Below are 22,417 nucleotides of genomic sequence, written 5' to 3'. Positions count from 1 at the left end.
TTTTGTTCATTTCCCTCTATTGTATACAGCTGTAAAGAAACTAACTGAGTTATTGCATAGTGTGAATGCAGTAATGACCTTCTATTTATCCATATACAATAGTCAAACTTGAAAAAGCCTACTAATTAAGCCAATAGCCCTGACTGAATCTAAATCAGCTTAAAAACTAAATGAGTACTTCTCTAATCCTGGGACCACTAGAGTTTTAATTTTCACATAAAGCATTACACATGGAAAGCTGGTGACCAGACAAAATTAATATTCTGCAGACAGACTTAGAAATGAAGGCTAGAGACACACCTGCCCATGGAACAGATGCGTCACTCGGAGCTGCCTTGCATAACAAGCCTCTCGAGCTTTTTCCCTCCATTGATTTTAGGGATAGTGGATGGACTTAACCACTATTTTCAGTGAAATTCTTTGGTGAAACTCCTACTTAAGAGCTGTTAAAGTTACTAATGAAGATTAGAAGAAAATAACCAGTTTAACATCACCAAGCACCTCTTATTCCAAGTAAGTTTAAGCTGACAAATTTATCCGGAAGCCATGAGGAGAAATGGCCTCTATAAATGGAAGTGATTAGTAGTCCCATTTAAGCAAAAGTCAAGAGGTGCCTGGGTGGCTCAGTCATTTATGAAACTTTGTTTTGAATCGGGTCCTGATCTCGTGGGTTGTGAGATCAAGCCCTGTATTCGTCTCCCTGCTCAGTGGGGAGTCTGCTTGAAGATTCTCTCCCTCTGCCCATCCCCCCACTTGTTTGCTTACTGTTTCTCAAGTAAATAAATAATTTTTTAAACATAAACAAAAGTCAATATTTTTACTTGTGTAATTAGATATGACTAAAGTGCTTTGAGTTTATTAAAATCAATTTGGTAATCTGACAACTTTTCTCATTGACAACTTTTCTTATTGATTTTGTGATCTGTAAAGCCCATTTGTGTGTGTATATATAATTTCCACCAACTACTTCCTTTATTCTAATGCAATATTTTCTATAAAAAAAAGATTTTCTTTTTCTGTTTATTTGATGTTGCTCTAAAAATTTACTCTCATTTATTTTTTTTAAGTTTTATTTATTTATTTGACAGAGAGATCACAAGTAGGCAGAGAGGCAGGTGGGGGCGGGGGGTGGGAAGCAGGCTCCCTGCTGAGCAGAGAGCCTGAAGTGGGGCTCGATCCCAGGACCCTGAGATCATGACCTGAGCTGAAGGCAGAGGCTTTAACCCACTGAGCCACCCAGGTGCCCCATAAAAATTTACTCTCATTTAAAGCACAGTAATACGTAACCTTCAAATCGTTTTTTTTTTTTTTTTTTTTTTTTTTCAGACATAGAGCGTGTGCATAATGGTGGTGGGGCAGAGGGGGAGGGAGAGAATCCCAAGTGGTCTTCATGTCCAGTGTGGAGCCTGACACAGGGCTGGATCTCACGACCTTGAGATCATGACCTGAGCCAAAATCAAGAGTCAGATGCTTAACCGACTGAGCCACCCAGGCACCCCAACCTTCAAATCATTATTTAAATTTTTAAAAAAAGAGTTTATTTATTTATTTGTTCAGAGTGAAAAGAGAGAGAGTACAAGTATGGGAAGCCGCAGGCAGAGGGAGAGGGAGAGGCAGACTCCCTGCTGAGCAAGGACCCTAACTGGGGGGCTCCATCCCAGGACCCTGGGATCATGACCTGAGCCAAAGGCAGCCACTCGACGGACTGAGCCCCCCACGTGTCCCAACCTTCAAATCATTCTTAACCTTCCGCAGATACTGGTTAGCAAGAGCATGGAAATGAACGCAGACTCTGTCAGTTACAGATGAATGTGAATCTCGTCGGCAGTATTTCTCACGGTCTACATACAGATAAGTTTCTGTATCATTTTGACAGAATTGATTTTACCTAAGAGTAAATGTTTCTATATTTCCTGCCAAATGCACATCTAAACAGAGCTGCCAGTCAGGGGTCCCGTCCTGGGAGTGTCCCCCAGTTTGCGTGTTTATTATTCCTTTGATAATCCTGAACTAACAGCCTCAACAAAACCTTCATGGAGTCCCTGTTTGAGGCATTGTCTGATTCTAATAGTTTATCTTAGTGCATTCCTCTTAGTAGCACTTTTCTCTTTCATGGTAAAAATGATCCTTTGGAATTAAATCGGTAACTTAACCACCCCTTAGACTCCCGGTCTGATTCTTGCGGCTTCAGCGCCCACTATTGGTGACTTTGGTAGCTACATCTCTGTCCTAAATCGTCGCTTTCACATAATCAAACTTGGATCTTGGAAATTACACAAGACCTAGGAAGATTCGGTTTGTCGGGTGATGTTTGAGCCAGTATGGAAATCAGGCCCTTTCTAGCTATGTAAATCCCCGCCATCTCCTCCAACTCTGTAATGTAAAAAGTAAGCCCATCTTGCTCCAAAACAGCAAGGCCACAACCCACACCAGTTTTCCTTCTGGGGAATGTCGCATCGTTGGGAGTTCCTGCTTTCCCACTCTCGTTTGTGAATATTTGCTGGGTTCTGGGACAGGTGCTCAACTAAAGGTGGCCAGAGTTAGCAAGTCCCAGTCAATCATCTTAACGTTAACTTGTAGAAAGAGAAGGCATGTGCCTGATGATGACAAGGGGATCCTGTCTGTGGGGTTTTCTGAGGAGCCTCCCAAGCTCCTGGGGCAGTGCTCGCAAGTAGCCAAACAGTGGCGTCACCTGGGCTCTCCTTCACTCCTGCCCACTTAGTCACTAAGTCCCCTTGAACTTTCCTTTTAAGATGTCTCTTAACTGTGTGCCTCTCTCCCCCTTCCTAAAGTAGCTACCAGTTAAGATTTGCTCAGTTACCAAGAGTTTCCTTTCTCCTCGTGCTGTAGGAAGTCCCTGGTCCTAGTCTCTCCCTTATCTGCATAGAGCCCTGCTGCCTTCATTGCAAATGTTCAGAATTCTGCTCGCATCCTATTACCCTCTTTCTGGAGAACCTGTTGCTGTGTAATACTGTACAAATCTCTGATAAGTCACTCAGATTCCTCTGAGTCTGGTCTGTTCAGAGGGTTATAGCAGCATGGTGGGGGTAAGGTGGATTTTCTTGGAGCTCTCAGGCATCAGGGAGGCTGCATGGAGGAGGTGGCATTTAAACGGCTCTTTAAGGATGAGCTTTAAGGTTGAAAGAGAAAGGGATCTCAGGCTGAGGGGACAGAGAGAACATTTGCTTTCTTGTCTCTTGGCTCAGACAACCAGGTTTTGTTCGGGTTTGTTTTTAATTTTAAGCAGGCCATTTTAATGATCTATGTCTCGAATGTCTCATTTATAGAGTGAAAGCTCATGAGGTATTGCAGGAGAAAGTTAAGTGATATATGGGACCGAACTGTAATAAGGTTTTCAGGATAAACAAATCCCAATCAAGGTTTTATTATGATCAGACCATGTGGCTATGTAATTAGATAATTAGATACTAATACTAAAAACTGACATTTGTAAAGCAGTTTATAGTTTTCCAAGCGCTTTCACATCCATTATCTCATTAGGTGCTCAAATTTGCCAAGATTAAAATTTGCGGAGGCAGAATGACAGAGTGTGGTTAGAACACGTGCTCTGATGCCAGACACCTGTCTTGCTCGCAGCCCACTGTGTGGTCTCAGTTGGTGCGACCCTCAGTCCCGTTGACATAAAGGGGGATGGTGGCACCTTCTTCCCTGGGCCTTTGTGAAGATGCGGTGAGCTAACAGAGATCAGCTGCTCTGGACAGTTCCTAGAACTTAGCGTACCCAGGGAAGGTCAGCTGGTATCATGGGCTCTTCTCTGTACTCATCGTGTCCGTTTCATAAACACAGAGAGCTACTGAGTCCTAGTCCTGGATTCTGTGGCCTACAGAGTGACTTAGTAATGCCATACTGTAGGCTTCTGGCCTTTTCCACGTTATTGCAAGACGCAAAACGTTATTGCAAAACTTCATCCATAGTTGAATGAAGGGTCACTGTTTTCTGGGACCGATATTTCGTTAAAGCAGGCATGGATTAGCAATTCCAGAAATAGTCTTTTTAAACCTGTGCAAACAGAGTAAGAGTGTATCATCATGAAAACTCTCGAATTTCTAGCTCAGTTAGGAAGAAACGATATATTATAGCGTATATATACGCTAATACGATCTGTAAGTGAGTCTAAATTTTTATGTAGAAAATTAGCCTTTCAAGCTTTCTACCTGTTAGGGTGACCTCTGTCCCACTGATGGTGGACAGCCAGCTTCCCCAGCCAACAACCAGAGTCTCTAAGGAGAGGTTCACTGGAGAAGTACCGCAGCCTGGGACATGAAGATTTCTCCTGTAAACAAATTCGCTTCTCTTTAGGGGAGTATTTTTCAACCTTAAAGTATCGGTCTGTGTCTAGGACTTAATGCTGCTTGGATGGCAAACAGCAGCTACTCCTGGACTTGGGGAGAGCAGATGAGGATTCGAGCCTCATTTTCATTTTTTCCAAGTGTATGACCCTGGCTGACCAACCACTCAGCCTCTCCACGCTAATCTTTGCATTTCTGAGAAATCATGAAAATGACTCAAGGAGAATTTTTTTTTTTTACAAGTTGCTCTGTGGTTTCTAGTCAATTGATGATGTTGGAGACACTGAGATATTATGGAGATACTGACATTACACAAAAGAGACATGGCCGCAGGTATCTTCCTGGGGTCCCTGGCTTGTTTTATGCCCCTCGACTCTGTCATGCCCTTCGACATTCTCCTCTCTGTCCAGCTGGAACTATTGTGTCTTGATCAGATCAAGGACACGTATTGTCTTAAATTTTATCTGTTTATCGGACAATTGTTTCGTCTCTTCTTCCTGGTGCCCTTGGACTGAGTCCTATCGAGCAGATCCCTGGGCTCAGCTTTGAGGACTGTCCCATAATGGGGAGGGGCCAGAATGAGCAGAGATCACAGGCAGCGCCCGGAGGCGTACTCACACCAGAGGGTAACTTGCTTTCGGTGCCGTGGTAGAACGTGGTGATCCACTGCTGCTCACAGTTCAGGTTTCTTCTGGAACAATTAATTACACCAAAGGCAACATTCAGTTTCCCTACACGGAATCTGAAAGCCCAGGCTCTTCTCTCCGCAACTTAAAAAACCCTCTTCCACCACCCTCGTCCCCCAGGAGATACACTTCGTCTCCTCACGACTGTGGTCTGATATTACCTCTGGCCCAAGCCTCTAGCCAAGATTTGATGGAAAGTCAAAAGTTCCAGAGAGGGGGAAAAAAAAACCCCATAATTTAAAGCCCAAGACTGTAAGTGCTTTTGAAACCTCTGGAAAATTTGTATTTTCTACCTCAATGCACAGTAATGTTAATAAAGGTCATCAAGAGTTAGTTATATGTAAATTTGACTTCCATTATAAAGTAATTAAGGATTATCCTATAATTTTAACCTTTTTCATATTCTCACATAGCTTTGCTCTCTAAAATTGGAATGAATAAATGCTGTTCATCTGAAACCCTAGTGAGCAATGGAAATCATTCGAAAAGACACACACTGTTTCGGCTGTTGTCCTGACGGTTTCGCCCTTGCCGGGTGACATGTCAGTGCTGTAATATTATGATACATCGCTCATTGTTGCAATTACCTGTGTCAGACTGCATCTAGGTCTCATGCTTGAGATGTGTGAACGAAGTAATGAGATAGAGACTCTCGGCTTGTTTTCATTGAGTATGGATCAAATACACGACTGAGTCTGTAAAAGATGAGCCGACCTGATTATTTCATGGTGTATGTTTCAGGAGCACATAAATCGCCTTTTTAATTGAAATGCCCTTGAAAGGGACTTTAAATTGCCACTTTAAGGTCCTGCATGGAAAGCATTTGCAGGTTTCGTGATAATTTTATGAATCTAGTTGGAATTTACAAAATTGTTGGACTTGCTAACTACAGAGGCTAGAAAGTTCATCAGAGCAAAGACATAGAGTCTTCTTAAAAGACAAATAACCAGGACTCATGGTTCTCTTGCTTTATAGATTATGTCCCATTACTGGGGCGCCTGGGTGGCTCAGTTGGTTAAGCATCTGCCTTCCGCTCAAGTCATGATCCTGGGGCCCTGGGATGGAGTCCTACGTCAGGCTCTCTGCTCATCGGGGAGCCTGCTTCTCCCTCTCTGTCCCTCCTCACTGCTTCTGTAGGCACATGCTCTCGCTCTTTCTTTTGTTCTCTTTCAAATAAATAAATAAATATTTATATTACTTATACATAATACATTATCCATAATATATAATTATATAATATGTTTATTATTAATTATTAATATTTATTTATCAAAGTAAATGTTTTCTTAAAATATTATGTCCAACTATTTAGAAGAAACCAAAGATTTTGCTTTATTTGATTTCATTTTACTGACATTTCCAAAGTTCTGTGCACTGTTGAATCGGTTTGAACTTTCACCACCCTGGAGATGTGCTGTCACAGGGGAGGGGGGGCATGGCCAGGGAAGGCCATCACCTCGGAGGGGAAAGAAGCAGCCAAAGGAAGTCTCAGTGGGAAGCTGCCCATTGTCAGGTAGAGTGGTGACCCGTGACTTTAAAGGGCCTTGGCTCTTTCAGGAGAGCCCACTCGCCTCCACCGGGCTGTGATCTTCAGGAGGGTAGCGACCAAGGGGAAGGTCTTTGGCCACAGTTTGTTCCTGGTTCCCCAGTACCTCCCTCTTCTCCCTCCTCCTGGCAGTGTCCCCCTCTGGCCCTGCCCACGTCCCCCCGGCTCCTCTTCCTCACACAGGCTCTCCTCTCTCTCAGCCTGGCCCTCGCCTGGGTCTCTTGACTCTGTCTCTGCACCTCGAAGTTTCCCCAGCAGCAGTGGGGACAATATGTTCTGGCAACCACAATGGAACTTTGACTGCACTCCTCATAATGACGTCGTATTTCTGGTGATTAGGCCTATAATACTATCAGTATGGATTCAATGATTTTTTGCAGGCTATTGCAAACTTCACCATCTGTTATATACTGTTTGCTTCGGACTCTATTTTCTAAATTACACGAAAAAGGATTGCAATTGTACTTTTGTTATGCTCTTCATGATGAAACTGGGACTGGATGGGAACATTTTTATATCCTTGCTTGAGTTTTTTCCAGATTTCAAAATACCCGGTCTTACCTGTATTGGTTAATTGGCTTATTATTCAGTATCTAATGGTGAGAATGTATGTTTGCGTTGTTCAGAAGCCTCACCAGGGAATTAGAGGGAAGGTGGGGGAAGTTCTTAAATGGCCATGGCTACAGGAACTGATGCTTTTTAAGGAAGACGCCTTATTTTAATATAAAAAAGGAAAGGGCTATTGCATGTTGAGTCTGTGGTCTCATTGGAAAGAAAGCCTTGTTATAGTCTTGAGAAGAAAGACGTAAGGAACTTGAAATTTGCCCACATTGATTAGAAATAATACTATGGTCTAATGATACTCTGGTTCCCAGCCAACAAGGGAAATTAAGGATGGGCTAATGATTATACAATAGTCTATGTGTATATAATTATGCTCTTTCAAAAAAGAAGCGGCCTCACTCTGGTTAAGAGAGCACGAGAAACTTGGGTTGCCGAGTCCTTCCTGCCCAACTCCCTGTACTCGCCCCAGACCCCTCTCCAGCCACACAAGGGGATATAGCAAGTGCAGACACGCTTCCTCCTTCTCTGAACCCCCATAGTGAGTAGGAAATGAAATTAAAGAAATTTGCTTAAAAAGACAATGGGCAAACTTTTGTGAGGATCCCATCTAAACAGAATGGAAGAAGATACAGCACAGCCTCTTAAACAACATAATTAAATAGTACGGCCAGGCACTGGATATCATTTCTCCGTCACTCACATTAACAGCACCAGCTTTAACACTGTATCTTCTCATTGTTCTCCTACTGTGCACTGCTGTGATGGCAAAGATAACCAGCCGTCAGATATCATGTGAAATCAGGGTGAATTCTCCATTGTTTGAAGACCTATTAATATTTTAAACACTGTGTACCCTTCAGGCACTGAGGTATTACATCACTATACAATACAATCTGCCACCGGTGGGAAGGTTTCGCGTGTTTTAGCATCCTGATAATTAAGTAGGAGATATAATTATATTAATACAATTAATGTGAACCAAAAGATATACTTTGGAATTATTTCAAATGTTTCTGATACTGTGTAATCCAGAAATAACTACTGGGATTAACCAATTTGTCTCAAAAGAAATGTCTCTATGTAGGTCAGGATGAGATCATTTGGGGGAAAAAAAAAAACTACTCTTTTTGAGAACTTTTAAACCGCCAAAAAAAATCTCATTTAAGAGCCGGAGTCAAATTATATGGTCATTTTAGTTCTCAGAATTCAAAGCATAGATGGCTGGAATCGTGTGCGTGTGATAATTCTAGGCTACTCTCAATAAATAATACATGTCATTTCTGCTTCACTGAGGCTGTCACTTACTGCTCTAAATGACTTTCAATGCAGGGCCCAGCCTGCTCTCCCAGAGTGCACTTCAGCTCAATTCCAAACCTGAAGGGTCCTTCCAGTATCCGGCCAGCTACCATAGCAACCAGACCCTGGCCCTGAGTGAGACAGCCCCTTCGCAGCTCCCCGCCCGCAGCACGCAAGCCCGAGGTGCGGGCCAGACCTTCAGCCAGGTACGTGTGGGGATGGGAGTGTCCGTGGGCTCCGAGGGAGCCGGTGGGGGAGCAGGGGCTGCTGCGAGCCGGCGGGGGTTCCCTCCTGCCTTTCTTAGGCATGCCCCGGAACTTGGAACTTAGGAGAGATGCCTTCAGGGCTGTGAGTGAAGGAAATGAATAATAAAATAAGCTGATCGAGTAACACTGAATTGTAGATCTTTTCTCGAGGAGTTTCTGTGAATCGCTAGCGCTGCACCACCTTGTACCTACGGATCTCCGTGAATGTGTGTCTGGTTACTGTTTCTGTGTCTCTGCGTGGCTTAACGACGACGTGCATTATGAGTTTGTGAGGGCACCGGGAACAAAGTTTTTTCTCCTGGAAAAATAAAATAAAATAATAAGCATGACATAATTTGGGGGGCCTCGTCGCATCAAAGACCATGGTATTAATGGCTAATCAAGTATGCAGAACTCTTCTGAAGATAACTGATAGGGGTTTAGAAGTTGTTACCCTTTGCCGAGTGGGATTTTGAAATGTTCCTGGCATTGTGCCCTTACTCCTGTGGTTTCGGAACACAGATTTATCAGGTGCCGTTGAGATCAGATCTTGGTGAAAAGAAGTAGCTACGAACCCGAATTTTTTTTTCAAGAAAGATGTAAATGTTGTTTGCATGCTAATTTGGGCACTCAGGCTGTATTGGATCGACCCACCAGAATTAATATATTGATCGGCGGGCTATGTTGTTTTTTCAGCTATTTTAAATTTACTTTAATCTCTGCATTTTTGCTCCTGGGATGAAGAACCCACAACCCTGAAAGTATCCCTTCCAGCTAATGAGCTGCATTTCATACTTTCTGCATTAATGCATAATCCCTCTCCCGGGAACCCTGCCCCAGCCTCTCTCCCCGTCCGGGCTCCTAGAACAACCAGACCCACCCGTCTCTGTCACCAGTTTATTGTGACTAGGCATCCAAGAATCTTTCCAACTAAACTAAAAGCTACTTGAGGGCAGGGCTGTTTTGATCCTTTATCAGCAGCCCCTGGCCCTCTCCATGGCCCCTAAGAAATGTCTGCAGACAGGTAGGCGGTAAGATGAGCTAGGAATGGCATAGCTTACTCAGTCACCGGGAGATGCTTAGTTTAGGTGACATGGGCACAAGTGAAGCATACACTGAAAGGTCTCAGTGCATTTCAATTATTAAATGTTTGCCTCAGCAAGGTACTAAAAACCTGAGCACCTTCTTCAAGCAACACTCTTGTCCATCTGTGGTATTCTAACTTTTATCTTCCTGTGATCCCAAGCCATCGGGTATGTGACTAAAAGGGAGTGGTAAATAATACATTCCATGGAGCAGAATGGCCTGATCCCTTGTTGTGGTCCAGTATGGGCCCTGGCTCAGGTGATGCATCTGTTTGGATGGAGAATGGAGGTGTGTGGGGCTGGAGAGCGATGGTCCCCAAGTCACGAGGGCAGGTCACATACACAGAGGCGGCCCCTGGATCTCTACTGTTTCCCAGATCCAGGATCACTGTTCTTTAAAAGCACTGGTCCGTTCTACCTCCCTGAAAGAAATGTGAAAGGGTATGTGAGGGAATACCCAAAACTGGTTTTTAATTTATTAGAAAAAAATTGTAGGTACAAGTAAACATGCATTTATCATAAACACAAAATAGTCTTTATTGCTTCTTGACAGAACACTATATGATGTTTGAAATATCGGGTGTTATTAGCATAGGAAATACCATCAGATTTTTTTCAATCTATTTTATTAAAAGATGAAATGGAAGCTGTATGATTTCATTCTGTAGGTTTATATTCTTTTTTCTCAAAAGCTCCCTTTTTTTAAAGATTTTTATTATTTATTTATTTGACAGAGAGAGAGAGAGAGAGCACAAGTAGGCAGAGAGGCAGGCAGAGAGAGAGAGAGAGAGAGGGAAGCAGGCTCCCCGCTGAGCAGAGAGCCCGATGCAGGGCTCGATCCCAGGACCCCAAAACCATGACCTGAGCCGAAGGCAGAGACTTAACCCACTGAGCCACCCAGGTACCCCAAAAGCTCCCATTATTGAAAGGAAATATTTTTCTTCCCATCTATATGGACTCTTTGACCATGATATACTGGTAGTGGCAGAACATACATGATTTTGAATTCTTTGGAAGCACACAAGTGGGTCATAGCCCTTCATTTCTCCTTGTATCTGGCTATACTTCTAGGTCCAACAGACCACAGGCAGAAATAAATATTTTATATTCAAATTAACCTCTGAAAGCTATGATTTGGGCTTTTACCAGTGTTCTAGAACTTCTAAGACATATAAGTAGTAAAACAATAAACAATAAACTTTTTTAAATCTTGAACTCACTTATTACTCATGTTTAGCTTCTTTTTTTTTTCCCCATAAATATCTAAGACTCTGGTAATTTGAGTGGAAAACATTGAATCAAATATTTTAAAAATCTGTATTCCCATAGCTGAGCACCATGGAAAATAGAAATGTCAATATAAAATGAAAAATCAGTTAACTTACCAACTCATCTGTGAGCATCTTGTAAGCTCGGTTCATACATAGCTCTGTATGGCTGACTGTTAAAGCAAAGCTTTCTTATACAATGAATAGCTACCATTTACTGAGCATGAAGACGTAGCCTGTTTTACATGCATCCTCTTATTCTCCACAACGGGGCCGTATTAGCTTCCACACCTTAGAGATGGGGGGACTCAGGCTCATCACATGTAGAGACATTGTCCCATGCCATTTTTCGGCAGCAGGAGTGAAAATGGGCACAAAATCTTGACTGAGTTGAAGTCTAGTGATTCTGGCCATGTTTCATAGGTTTCCTTTTTACTATTGACCGTTTTAATTGAATTTGTCAGCAGCTCAAACCTATTAACAGGTCTATAAACGTGGGCAAGCAATATGGCGGTTTATCTCCTTCCGTGTGGCAGGAGCTCTTCTTGGAGCCAATCCTGTCATCCGCTAATTAACACGGGAAGAAAACAGTAGAGGCTCAGAAGGACAGGATGGGGCCTCACATTAAAAGTCTGTTTTAAAGTTTAATCAGAAAGTGTAACAAAGTTGTAAAGATATCAAAGCTCTGTATTTGAAGGCATCAGAGTTAATAGTTTGGAGACATCTATAAATGTTCACGTTCAAGGTGATAACGTAAGTTCGAGGCGAGAGTGACTGGTGTGTTCGTTTACCGTGGCAGGTGATGGGATGGAGAAGTCTGAACCTTTAAAGCGGGGGGTTGTTCCAATCCACTCGATGAACAGGATTGAGGCTGTTCTAAATACTGTTTATTTTACGAAGTGGTAGATGTCGGTACCGTGATTTACTGTTAGCTTTCACGTGCTGCTGGATGAAAGGCACGTTTTATGGAACACCCCATAGGCACTGTGACTTCCCAATAACGTCAGAGAAGGGCTGAGCAAGTAAACCAGTATGTTTCTTCTGCATCTAGCATTGTACCTAGATAGTAGGGAGGCCGCTTCCCATCCTGGTAACATCTCCTTTGTTCAGATCATCGTGGAACCCCTCTACTCCAGTGGTTTTGCTGAGCCCCGTGACATGTTCTTTTCAATATTCGGAGTGGTGTGAAAGGTCATTTCTTCAAGGCTGGATTAATTTTTAGAATATCTTGTAGTTAGAAAGCACCAAAAGGGCTAGGGAAATTCAAATTATTGCCAACCGATGCCAGACCAAGTTAATAAGGTCAATAATCAATCAACACAAAAATATTTCTTTTTTTATTTTATTTTTAGTCTAAAAAATATGTGTAATTCTAAAGGAAAGCAAATGGTTTTCTGTCTGGCTCATAAATCATGTCAGAATGCAATTTCAAAGGAGTATCATGCATGTTGAAAGATTCTAATTTCAACTAAAAAATACTCTAGTTTATTCAACATAATAAATATTTGTGGAATAATTATCACCAGGGTCTACAGGAGGCCAATTGCCCTATCATATCTGTCCGCAGGTAAAATTATGAGGCATAGAAGGTGCAATAAAATATTAATTCTTTGCTGTTACCCAAACTAAAATCCTTGAAAGACATTCTCCTCAGACTCTAAGTTGAGTACATAGGGCCGGAAGATGCAGAAGGTAAGACTCTTCCCATCAGACCCCAAAGCCTTTTGGGGAAGTAACATGAGACAATTTATGGTTATTCATTCCCCGACCCTGCAAGCTCCATGCCCCAGCCTCAGATACGCTGTGCAGATCACCCCTCCTTCTCTCCATCCAAGTTAACCTTGGCCTTTCTGTGACTCTTGTGAGGTCCCACAATTAAAGGCGAGCTGTTTTTCCAGGTAGTTCTGTGCCTCTGTGCGTTATTCTTTAATGTATCCAAGACGCTCCCTGTGTTTGTTGCACACCGTGAGCTGTCGTGGGTGCAGGATAAAGAAGTCAAGAAAAGGGACGCGGTCCCCACCCTCAAGGAACCCTAATTCCAGCAGCAGCCATGGAAACTCAGAAAACCGACCCCGGGAATAAGTAAATTACATAGCTCGTCAGAAAGCGATGATGTCTTTGAGGAGGAGATGAGGCAGAACAGGCTAAGGAGGATCCAAGGTGCGGGACGGGGTGTGGCGTGGGGGGCCTTGTCCGGAAGGTAACAGCTGGGAAAGAGCTGAAGGCAGAGAGACAACCAGCGGGTGTGGGGCTGTCCTGGGGACAGCGAATGCAGCGGCTCCCGGATGAGGTGGCCCGGCATGTTGACAGAACATTTTTTTTTTTTTAAGATTCTATTTATTTATTTGACAGACAGAGATCATAAGCAGGCAGAGAGGCAGGCACAGAGAGAGAGGAGGAAGCAGGCTCCCCGCTGAGCAGAGAGCAGGGCTCGATCCCAGGACCCTGAGATCATGACCTGAGCCGAAGGCAGAGGCTTTACCCCACTGAGCCACCCAGGCGCCCCTGACAGAACATTTTGCAAGGAGGCCAAGGTGGCTAAAGTTGGGCGCAGGAGTTTTCGAAGGGATGGGACTCCCTGTGGGTTATTGTGAGGGTCTTGTCTTTTCCTGGAGGAGGCGCAGCATGGCCTGACTTGGGAGTTGAAAGCATCATTCTGTTCTAGCGGAGGTAACGTCCTAAACTTAGTCACATCGGGGTTTCTTCCCCTCAGATGGCCTCGATGCAGGAGCCGAAAGCAGACCCAGCTGATCTCCACGTGGCAAATAACTGGCCCGGGGTGCCCCAAGTGCTCATCAGGCTCCTCCAGCCCCAGCCTTATTCTGTAATTTCCCGCCGCAGAGGTGGGGGGGGGAGCAGACGGAGAAGCGGCCCCTGTCCAGCCCTGCCCGCTTCTGCTCACATACCATTTCCAAGGGTTGTGTGAGATGCCGAATACAAGACTTTAGGCATAGAGGAGTCCCTCGAGAAACGCTGGTCTCTCCCCCTGGGCACACATGCGGTAGTCTCACAGGCACTTCTTCCCGCAAAAAAACCAAATACGGGAGAGATACGAGAGGCAGCGCCTGTAGGGAGCCTACAGATTCGAAAACGGCTCTCATGTCCTTCAGCAGAATGAAAGTCAGTGTGTGCACATTTATAATCCCAGAAGATGCCTGCTTGTTACCAGAAACGAAGAATTATATGATAATTGTTGCAAAATAAAACTGGATAACAGTGGTGAGCCTACAAAAGCGGTAAACTTTTTTAGAGAAGGAACTTTGCCGTTTCTTTTTGATCTGGCCTACTTTTTGAATGTGGCATTGACTTTTATGTCTTAAAAGTGCTCATTTAAACTATATCATCATTATAAATACATCGTCTGCTCCCTGGTGCTCATGGGTGGGCGTTCGTTGAATTTGGATCATCACTTAAGTGGTGCAGTTTCGTGTCAGGTCATTGTGAAGGTCAAGGTGATGGAGAGTTCTGTGGATGGTGGCTTGGTGGACAGAGATCCACATGGTGCAAAGGAGGAACAAATCCCCAATAAACATCTCTGTATTGGCCGTTGAATGGAAAGGGTCATACAGACATGTGGGGTGACAGCGCTCTGGTTTGCTTAATTATGAGCGAAGTTGTTGTTTGTTAATATTTAGGAGCAGTGAAGTCACCAGTGAACTTGGAAAACACAAAATCACAGGAACGTATTTAGTATAGAATATATACTGTACCAAGCATTCAGAGGAGAAATCATGCCATTTTGTATAGTTTTCTTAGCATGTTTATGGGAAATGGGCAGTTCCTTTGTTTTTAAGATAGTTTTCAGATGACCACTATTAGAAATCCTTTCTGGGGCGCCTGGGTAGCTCAGTGGGTTAAAGCCTCTGCCGTCGGCTCAGATCATGATCTCAGGGTCCTGGGATCAAGTCCCGCATTGGGCTCTCTGCTCGGCAGGGAGCCTGCTTCCTTTCCTCTCTCTCTGCCTGCCTCTGCCTACTTGTGATCTCTGTCAAATAAGTAAATAAATAATCTTAAAAAAAGAAGAAGAAGAAAGAAATCCTTCCTCATTACTCTGCTTTAAAATCCTCCCCCTCCATTTCCTGCTTTCAGTATAAATATCTGTAATCTGGCTTCAGTAATTGAAACATCTCTCATGGCAGGGAGGGTATGTGTTTATTGTACTAGAGCAGTTCTTCCTCTAAGCAAATATTTGGCTTCTTAAAGCAAATACTGAATGAACCTCTAGCTGAAATAAAAATTTTCTGTAGTATATTTTTGCCAAGGCTTATTTGGTTTTTTAGAAAAAGTTGCCACCCAGAAATCCCTCCTTATATATTCTTTAAGATAAATTTATATAAGACATGTCCCTGTTTTTGTCTGTTTGTTTTTTCCATTGGTAGAGGCTTTTTTTTTTTTTTTTTAGAAGGATTTATTTATTTGCTGCGGGAGCTTGTGAGCAGGGGCAGGAGGAGCAGAGGGAGAGGAAGAGAGAGAATCTCAAGGAGACCCCCCACTGAGCAGGGACCCCCCCCCCCGGACCCCACCCCAGGACCCTGAGACCGTGACCTGAGCCGAAATCAAGAGTCAGACACTTAACCTACCGAACCACCCAGGCGCCCCTCCATTGGTAGAGCCTTTTAATGGCCATAGGACATCATCTTCTGAATATTTATTGATAACAACCCTAATCATACCTTTATTAAAGGGAGGGCACAGGGTAGGAAAAACCATCCCCCAGGATGTAAAAATCGGAACCACCCGGTTTGTACTAGTGACTGGGAAACCCTGAGAAAATAGGTGCGCTGTTACCTCCTCCTCACTGCAGTGAAGGGCTGAGAGGTTTGCAAGTGCCTCTGCGCCCTCCCACTCTCTCTCTAATTGTGGGAGCCTCGTCTGAAAAGAAAGCAGTGCGAGTGGTCTCCATTTTTATCTCAAAGATTATAGCGCTTATGGCCCTTTTAATTGAATTGTTCTCTTCTGGGGAAGGAATTCCATCCAGACTCCTTGGTTTTTCAATTAAGTTTACTTTGCTCTGGGCACTACCTTTCAGTGCTAGTACAAGGTCACTGCCAGGTAAACCCTGCCCTTCTGTCTTCATCCAGCACTGATGACTCCAGGGATGGCCTGAACTGTGAATGGAAGCTGTCTCTTTGTGTTTCGTGTTAGTTTTTCCCAAAACCAGTGCTCCTCGGGGAAATTGCTGGACAAGGCTCTTGATTTTATTTGGCTATTTCCAAAATCAAACCTTTCTCACGGCGTAAGGATTTTCTACCTTGGGACTTATTTTAAAGAGTGGCATTCCTTTTAAAGTTAATTTCAAAAGAGAAGATACCAAAACAGGGGAGTGGGGGGTGGGCAATGATTGTAGTGTTCACGCAAGTACATTTCATCCCAGAGGGTGAGTTCAAGGGCACAAAACTTACCTGAGAATGTAGATCCATTTTGATTGTGTTGTGTTATAGGAGCATTTCAGACAATACCTAAATGAGACTGTTTGGCATTTGGAGGCGTGATTTCTCTTCATTTCCAAGTTGTCAGAATAAAGGACTCTGTCCCCCTGAGTGTGCAGACTCACTCTAAGAAAGTTCTATATGCTCTCAGATGTTTTAACCAACAGCATGTAGCCAGTATTTCTAAATCAGGTTACCAGCTTGTCCTGGTTTAGAAATGTATTTCTTCAAAGATGTCATCTTAAAACCACATCCAGTTTTTCAGTAGTTAAGTACTATCAGGCTTCTTAACTCATCGGACAAATATTCTCCAGTCTTCTCTTTTATTTTCTTAGTTGCATTCCCGGAGACAGCTGCCCAGCCCCTTGCTCACCCAATCAGTGTCAGCTCCCCAGTCGCTGCTCTTCCACGCCTGGCCGGACTCGCCCTGTTGCCTCTGCCTTCCTTGGAAATGCGCTTTCTGGCTTTGCCTCTCGTGGCATTGTTTTTGCCCAGGACCTCCTTAGCCTCCACAACCAGCAATCTCTGCGCCAGGAATGACTAGGCTCACCCGTCTGATGATAATCCCAGGAATATGAAAACGATGAGACAGTGGAGGGGAACAGACAGCTGACCCCACGTCATCAGGCTCCCTCGGGGAAGCCTCAGGACAGGGTGTCCCGTTGCCCATTCCTGACAGCGTGGGCCTGGCTGCCTGGCATTCTGGGCAAATATTCCTCCTGACCCAGGGTTGGGGGCCTTGCTGACAATTCTGGGAAACTTGGCAGGTCTAAAGGCATCTTCACTAGGGCTGCCCATAAATCATGGACTTGCTTTATAAAATGTGGTGCTTACCACGGTGGCACGGCTTACTCATGATCTAAAGTCAAGGTTCCCGAGACAGCCTGAGCTGTCAAGTCTTTTGTTAACTGGCTGCAGCATAGCAGGCCTTCATTGAGTTGTGGTGTTTTTTGTGTTGTTTTTTTGGGTTTGTTTTTGTTTTTGTGGGTTGGTTTTGTTTGTTAGTTGTTGTTTTTGTGTCTGTTTGTTTTTGTCACTCTCAGGTCTCCAAAGAATGAACATTAAGTTTCTGAGTTTGGGGCATTTTTCCCCCCCATGTCGCTCCATGCCCATCTCTGGACAGAAGATAAAGTGTGAAGGGATGAGGAAGCAACTGTGCTCGGTGTTGAGACCAAAGCCACGTTCTGGTCCAAGACCGCCGTATTTTCAGGGGCTCAGACTTCCAGAAAAGAACAGTGTCATAATTGTAGGCCTGAAATTATTCTGTACAAATCATGACATATCACAATTGTACTGTGTTCTGGATCTGCCCCAACTAAAACTTATATGTAAAATTTTAGGCAAATGAAATATCTAATTTATAAGAGCTTTGATAAGCTATATGTATTGTTCATGTCTCCTTTTTTTAAAAAGATTTTTATTTATTTGACAGAGAGAGACAGTGAGTGGGAGCACAGCATGGGGAATGGGAGAGGACGAAACAGGCTTCCCGCTGAGCAGGGAGCCCAGTGTAGGTCCTGGGCTCCCAGGACCCTGGAATTGTAACCTGAGCTGAAGGCAGGCACTTAACGACTGAGCCACCCAGGTGCTCCCTTCATGTCTCATTTTTTTAAAAATCCCTACTTTTTTTTCTTTTTTTTTTTACTTGAGATATAATATATATAAAGTATCCATTGGAACTAGAATGTTTCTTTTTTCTCTTGATAAATTTCTACAATGAGAAGTAAGGAAGTAAAGACATTTAGCTTATACCAAAGTCAGCCTATTGGAAACTATTTAATCAAAGTGTTTACTTGACAATGTTCTACTTCCTTGTTAATTTCACATAGGTGAGTGTCCCATTTTGGAGGGGTTAGGAAAAACAAAGTAGCCCTTTGTGTGGGTCTGTTCACAGAGCTGAGAATGAAAATACCAACAGAAATTGTCCTTCTCAGGGCATCTGGGTGGCTCAGTGGTTTAAGCCTCTGCCTTCCGCCCAGGTCATGATCTCAGGGTCCTGGGATCGAGCCCCGCATCGGGCTCTCTGCTCGGCATGGAGCCTGCTTCCTTCTCTCTCTGCCTGCCTCTCTGCCTACTTGTGATCTCTGTCTGTCAAATAAATAAATAAAATCTTAAAAAAAAAAAAAAAAGAAATTGTCCTTCTCAAAGGACAAGAGTATTAGGGGGTGATCTGCTCCAAATATGTAGGAATTTTTATATTATTTTAAGGGTCCCATCATAAAAAGATTATTTCACTTCTTATTGCATTGCCAGATATCCTTAGGGAAGAAGGTATATAGTAATTAGTTTTTGGTTGATGTTGTTGTTTTTGTTTTGTTTTGTTTTGTTTAAGTTTTGGAACTCTACCTTTAAAATTAGACTTACAGTTTTACAGTGTTAACATACTTTTAAGGTAGAATTGAGCTTCTATGACAGTAAAGTGGGTGACATTTTATCCATGTTAAAATCTGTTTATATTCTTTTTAACCCAATGACCTAGGTAGTAATAAGCCTAGGACTGAGGCATGGATTTTGTATCCTTAACTAGTTAAGAGTTGCTAAATAAAATTACATAATGGAACAAAACAAACACGAGAGTGGAAACAAGCTCCCAAAAGAGTACTCCTTTTGTCCAACTGAAGCAGTAATAACAGAATTCTCTTTGTAACCAAAGAATAGTTCCTGGGCCTTTATGACTCCATCCGAAGGGAGCCTAACACCCCTATGTTATTTACTATAAACAGCAAAGGAGCTTATATGACAGTCCAGTAAGGTGGCCCAGCCGCTATTGAAGTTCAAATTAATTAAAATATGTGTTAAAATCCAATGCCATTTTAAGTACCCAGTAGGGTCCTGTGTCTACTGGCTACCATACTGGGCAGTGCAGATATAAAACACTTCGAACAATCTTAAAGAGCTTGTAAAAATTTTTATTTCTTGTGTCTTAATTTTTTTCATGTAAAAAATGGCAAAATGTCACCAAGATCCTACAATATTTAAAAGATTTCTGAACTGGCTGCTAGAGCCTGTCAAAATACCGGGAGCCGATATGGCAGTTCTCAAAACTTCCACAGCACTGGGGGCTATTGAGGACTCTTTGGAGACAATAATATTTAGCATTTAGCGCTCCTGAGACTAAGTGTTCTAACAGACTGAAAGGGAAATTAAATGTGTGCCAAGGTTGTTCAGCGGTTTTCCTAGGACCCCCATCATTCTAATGTTTAAATCTTAGAGTTCTACATGGCATTGCTTTAATTTATATTATATATATATATACTTTAGTATATAGTTTAGTATTTGTATACTGATACACATACTAATAAGTATACTTTAGTATTTGTTGTATTAGAAATCATGCAACTTGGTAATGGCATCATTAATGTCACATAGGGTTATCATGAATGGTCCATTTCCAAGCCATTAACACAAAGTGTTTGTCCCGTTATAAGCAGGGGACTCTCCTTAGAGCCTCTGGGGCTCTCTCTCCTCCTTCTGCTCCTGCGGGAAAGGTTTAGAGAAACTTCCTATCGTAGGCTTTTCTGCAACTTGTCAGCTGGGTTTTGCACAGCGGAATGTAGCTCAGGCCCCAGGAGAGCTTCAGGAAAAAAGTGAAGGAAGAAGATCCCTGTCTGTTGCTATAGTGGTGGTTCTCCGTCACCCACATCCGCCTCCCTGGGGAGGTTGTTAGAAACTCAGGCTCTCGGGCTCGCTCCAGACCCCTGCATCAGATCTAGATCTTCTAGACCGGGGCTTTAAACTAGCAACCACCTTCAGAATTGTTAAAACAGCCCTTGGGCCCCTGTCCCAGAGCCTCCGATTCAGTTAGGGTGGCCTGGTGCTGACGGTGGTGGGACCACATTCGGAAAACCAGTGCTCTAGGGAGAACTTGTTCGCCTATGTGGTTGCACATGGGAATCACCTGGAGAGCTTCCTAAAAGCCTGCTGCTGAGTCCCACCTCCAGAGATTGAGTAAATGGCTAAGGTATATCTTGGATACTGAGATTTTTTTTAAAAAGCTCCCCACTCATGATAATACACAGTCAGGTTCGAGAAGCCTGGCCTGTGCATTTCTTGCTCAGAACTTCTACTGGGGTGGAAGCAGCATTGGAAGTAAGCAGCTCCCTTCTGACGACTCTGGCAGATGCCAGAAGATATCTCAGGGCTCAGGAGGAGCTCACAGGTTCTATCAAGCTTCTCCACCCATATAATCCTCACATAAACCCAGCCCCATTGCCAAAGACTTGGGACCGGCCTTATTAACTGTTCCTTTATTCTGCAAATATCCGTGGTACCTCTACCATGAATCAGGCCTTATTGTAGTGTCTGGAGACACCTTAGTGAACAAAGCTTTGGTATTTCCATTTTCCTTTCACTCCTAATGTTAAATTCAAACTAATTGCTTCAGTGGTGTTAAAGGGAAACTAGAGCTGGACAGTAAAGTGGTGAACACAGATTTTATTCAGGGGGAAAAAAAAAAATCCCTAGTAGAAGAAAAGAGACCTCAGTAATGAACTAGGCTCTATCCTTACTTCAACAAGGAAAAGTGGGATTTGTGGCCAAGGGGCAGGGTAGAACCAATAGGGAGAAAATTGCTAAGAGGAAACATCTGGGCAGGGGGCTCTGATTAAATCTGTGTCACAGGATTCTTGCTGAGAAGGCACCTGATAGTTGGGGCGGGTGGAGGGGGCACGAGGAACCAGGTGGGACCTGCAGGGTGATCCCCCAGCAGAACACAGGGGCCTCTGGGTAAACCGACTCAGCGGGATTCTTGCTAAAACCAGGTAACTCAGAGATGAGCACAGAAACTCCCCAAACCAGGGGCTAATGGAGTAGAGAGTTCAAAGGAGCATGACTAGAGAAAATCTTTGTCAGTGCACTTATATAAAATATACACAAATAGGTAGAATACACATGTCCCATACAATGCATACAACATGCACACGCACAGCCTTTCGACACTCTACCTCCTCTTATCCCACTGCCCTTAATAAAGGATTTTTATTTTACTCGACTAACTCCCTTGGATCTTCCCATGAACCAGACATCCAGATAACATTTGGAATGCGCTGTGTGTGCTGAGGGCGGTGCCCAGGCTGTTCGTTCGTTTGCCAATGGTCATTCCAAAACGGGCGGAGAGGCAGCGCTGAAACTTGTAATGGACGGCATCTGTTGCGTCTCTCGCCCCCTTCCCGCCACCTGACCCACTGCCTCCTTCCCACTCCGTTCCCACCCCTAATTTCAAAACCTTCCTTCCCAGTTTCTCTCTCTCAGCGCCCAATCCTACCCGCTTTTCACACCAGCCTGCGCTCAAAAACCTTTCTGCTCCTCCGGGAAAGCCTGGAAGACCCCAGACCTCCTGCCCAGGAGTGGCTGACAAAGCAGTGTTTTCATTCGGATGCAAATTTGTCTCTGGACAAGATTCAAGGAAAAGTGCTTTCCCCTCCAGCCGCCTCTCCAGTCCACCCCAGCCCTTCTTGTCTTTTGTGTTCTTGTAAATAAATGAGAGGCAACTGGCTTTCAGTTTGAAGACACAGCTGCAGGGGGCTCTTAAAAGCCAGCTAGAGAGAGAGAGAGAGAGATGCCGAAAGATTTGTTGCCCACCGTTAAAATCTAGAAAAGGGAAGCTTTTTTAGTCTTTTATTTTGCAATTGCTCTGATTCCTCTAGAAATGCCTTTTTTTTTTTTTTAATAATTTAAGACCAAGGGTATTTATTTTCACTTGGTATTTTTCCCTCCTTTTAACCTTTCTGGTCCAAAAAGAAGAATCACCACGACAATAGCAACAGAATAAACTCTGGGAAGTAGGTTATTCTTGATGTTCTCCAGATAAGTATGCAACTTAGCCCATTTTGGAGGTCGACACTGTATCCAGAGACATGACCGTGGGGGTGGGGCGGGGGATTTGGCGCCTCGAAGTCTCATCAGAACGAGCGGATCCTGACTGCCTTCAAGCACATCCCCATGGCCCTAGGGGTGGCCTTTTAAAACCTTGAGGTGCCTATTGCGATG

General features: G+C 43.7%; 1 protein-coding gene across 3 annotated transcripts in view; it reads left to right on the top strand.

Annotated features, from left to right (window-relative positions):
* The window catches only part of CTNND2 (catenin delta 2), a 900,906-nt gene that overhangs the window by 501,569 nt on the left and 376,920 nt on the right, over positions 1 to 22,417 (top strand). For all 3 annotated transcript variants that reach the window (XM_045082021.1, XM_045082022.1, XM_045082023.1), the window contains one exon: positions 8,436 to 8,608. In XM_045082021.1, the coding sequence (XP_044937956.1) occupies positions 8,436 to 8,608 (173 nt within the window). The remainder of the gene's footprint in view (positions 1 to 8,435; positions 8,609 to 22,417) is intronic.

This window comes from Mustela putorius, unplaced genomic scaffold (genome assembly GCF_011764305.1).
Source record: "Mustela putorius furo isolate JIRA1106 unplaced genomic scaffold, ASM1176430v1.1 tig00000589_pilon_pilon_pilon, whole genome shotgun sequence".
NCBI classification, from domain to species: domain Eukaryota; kingdom Metazoa; phylum Chordata; class Mammalia; order Carnivora; family Mustelidae; genus Mustela; species Mustela putorius.
This window is presented reverse-complemented; position numbering and strand designations above follow the sequence as displayed.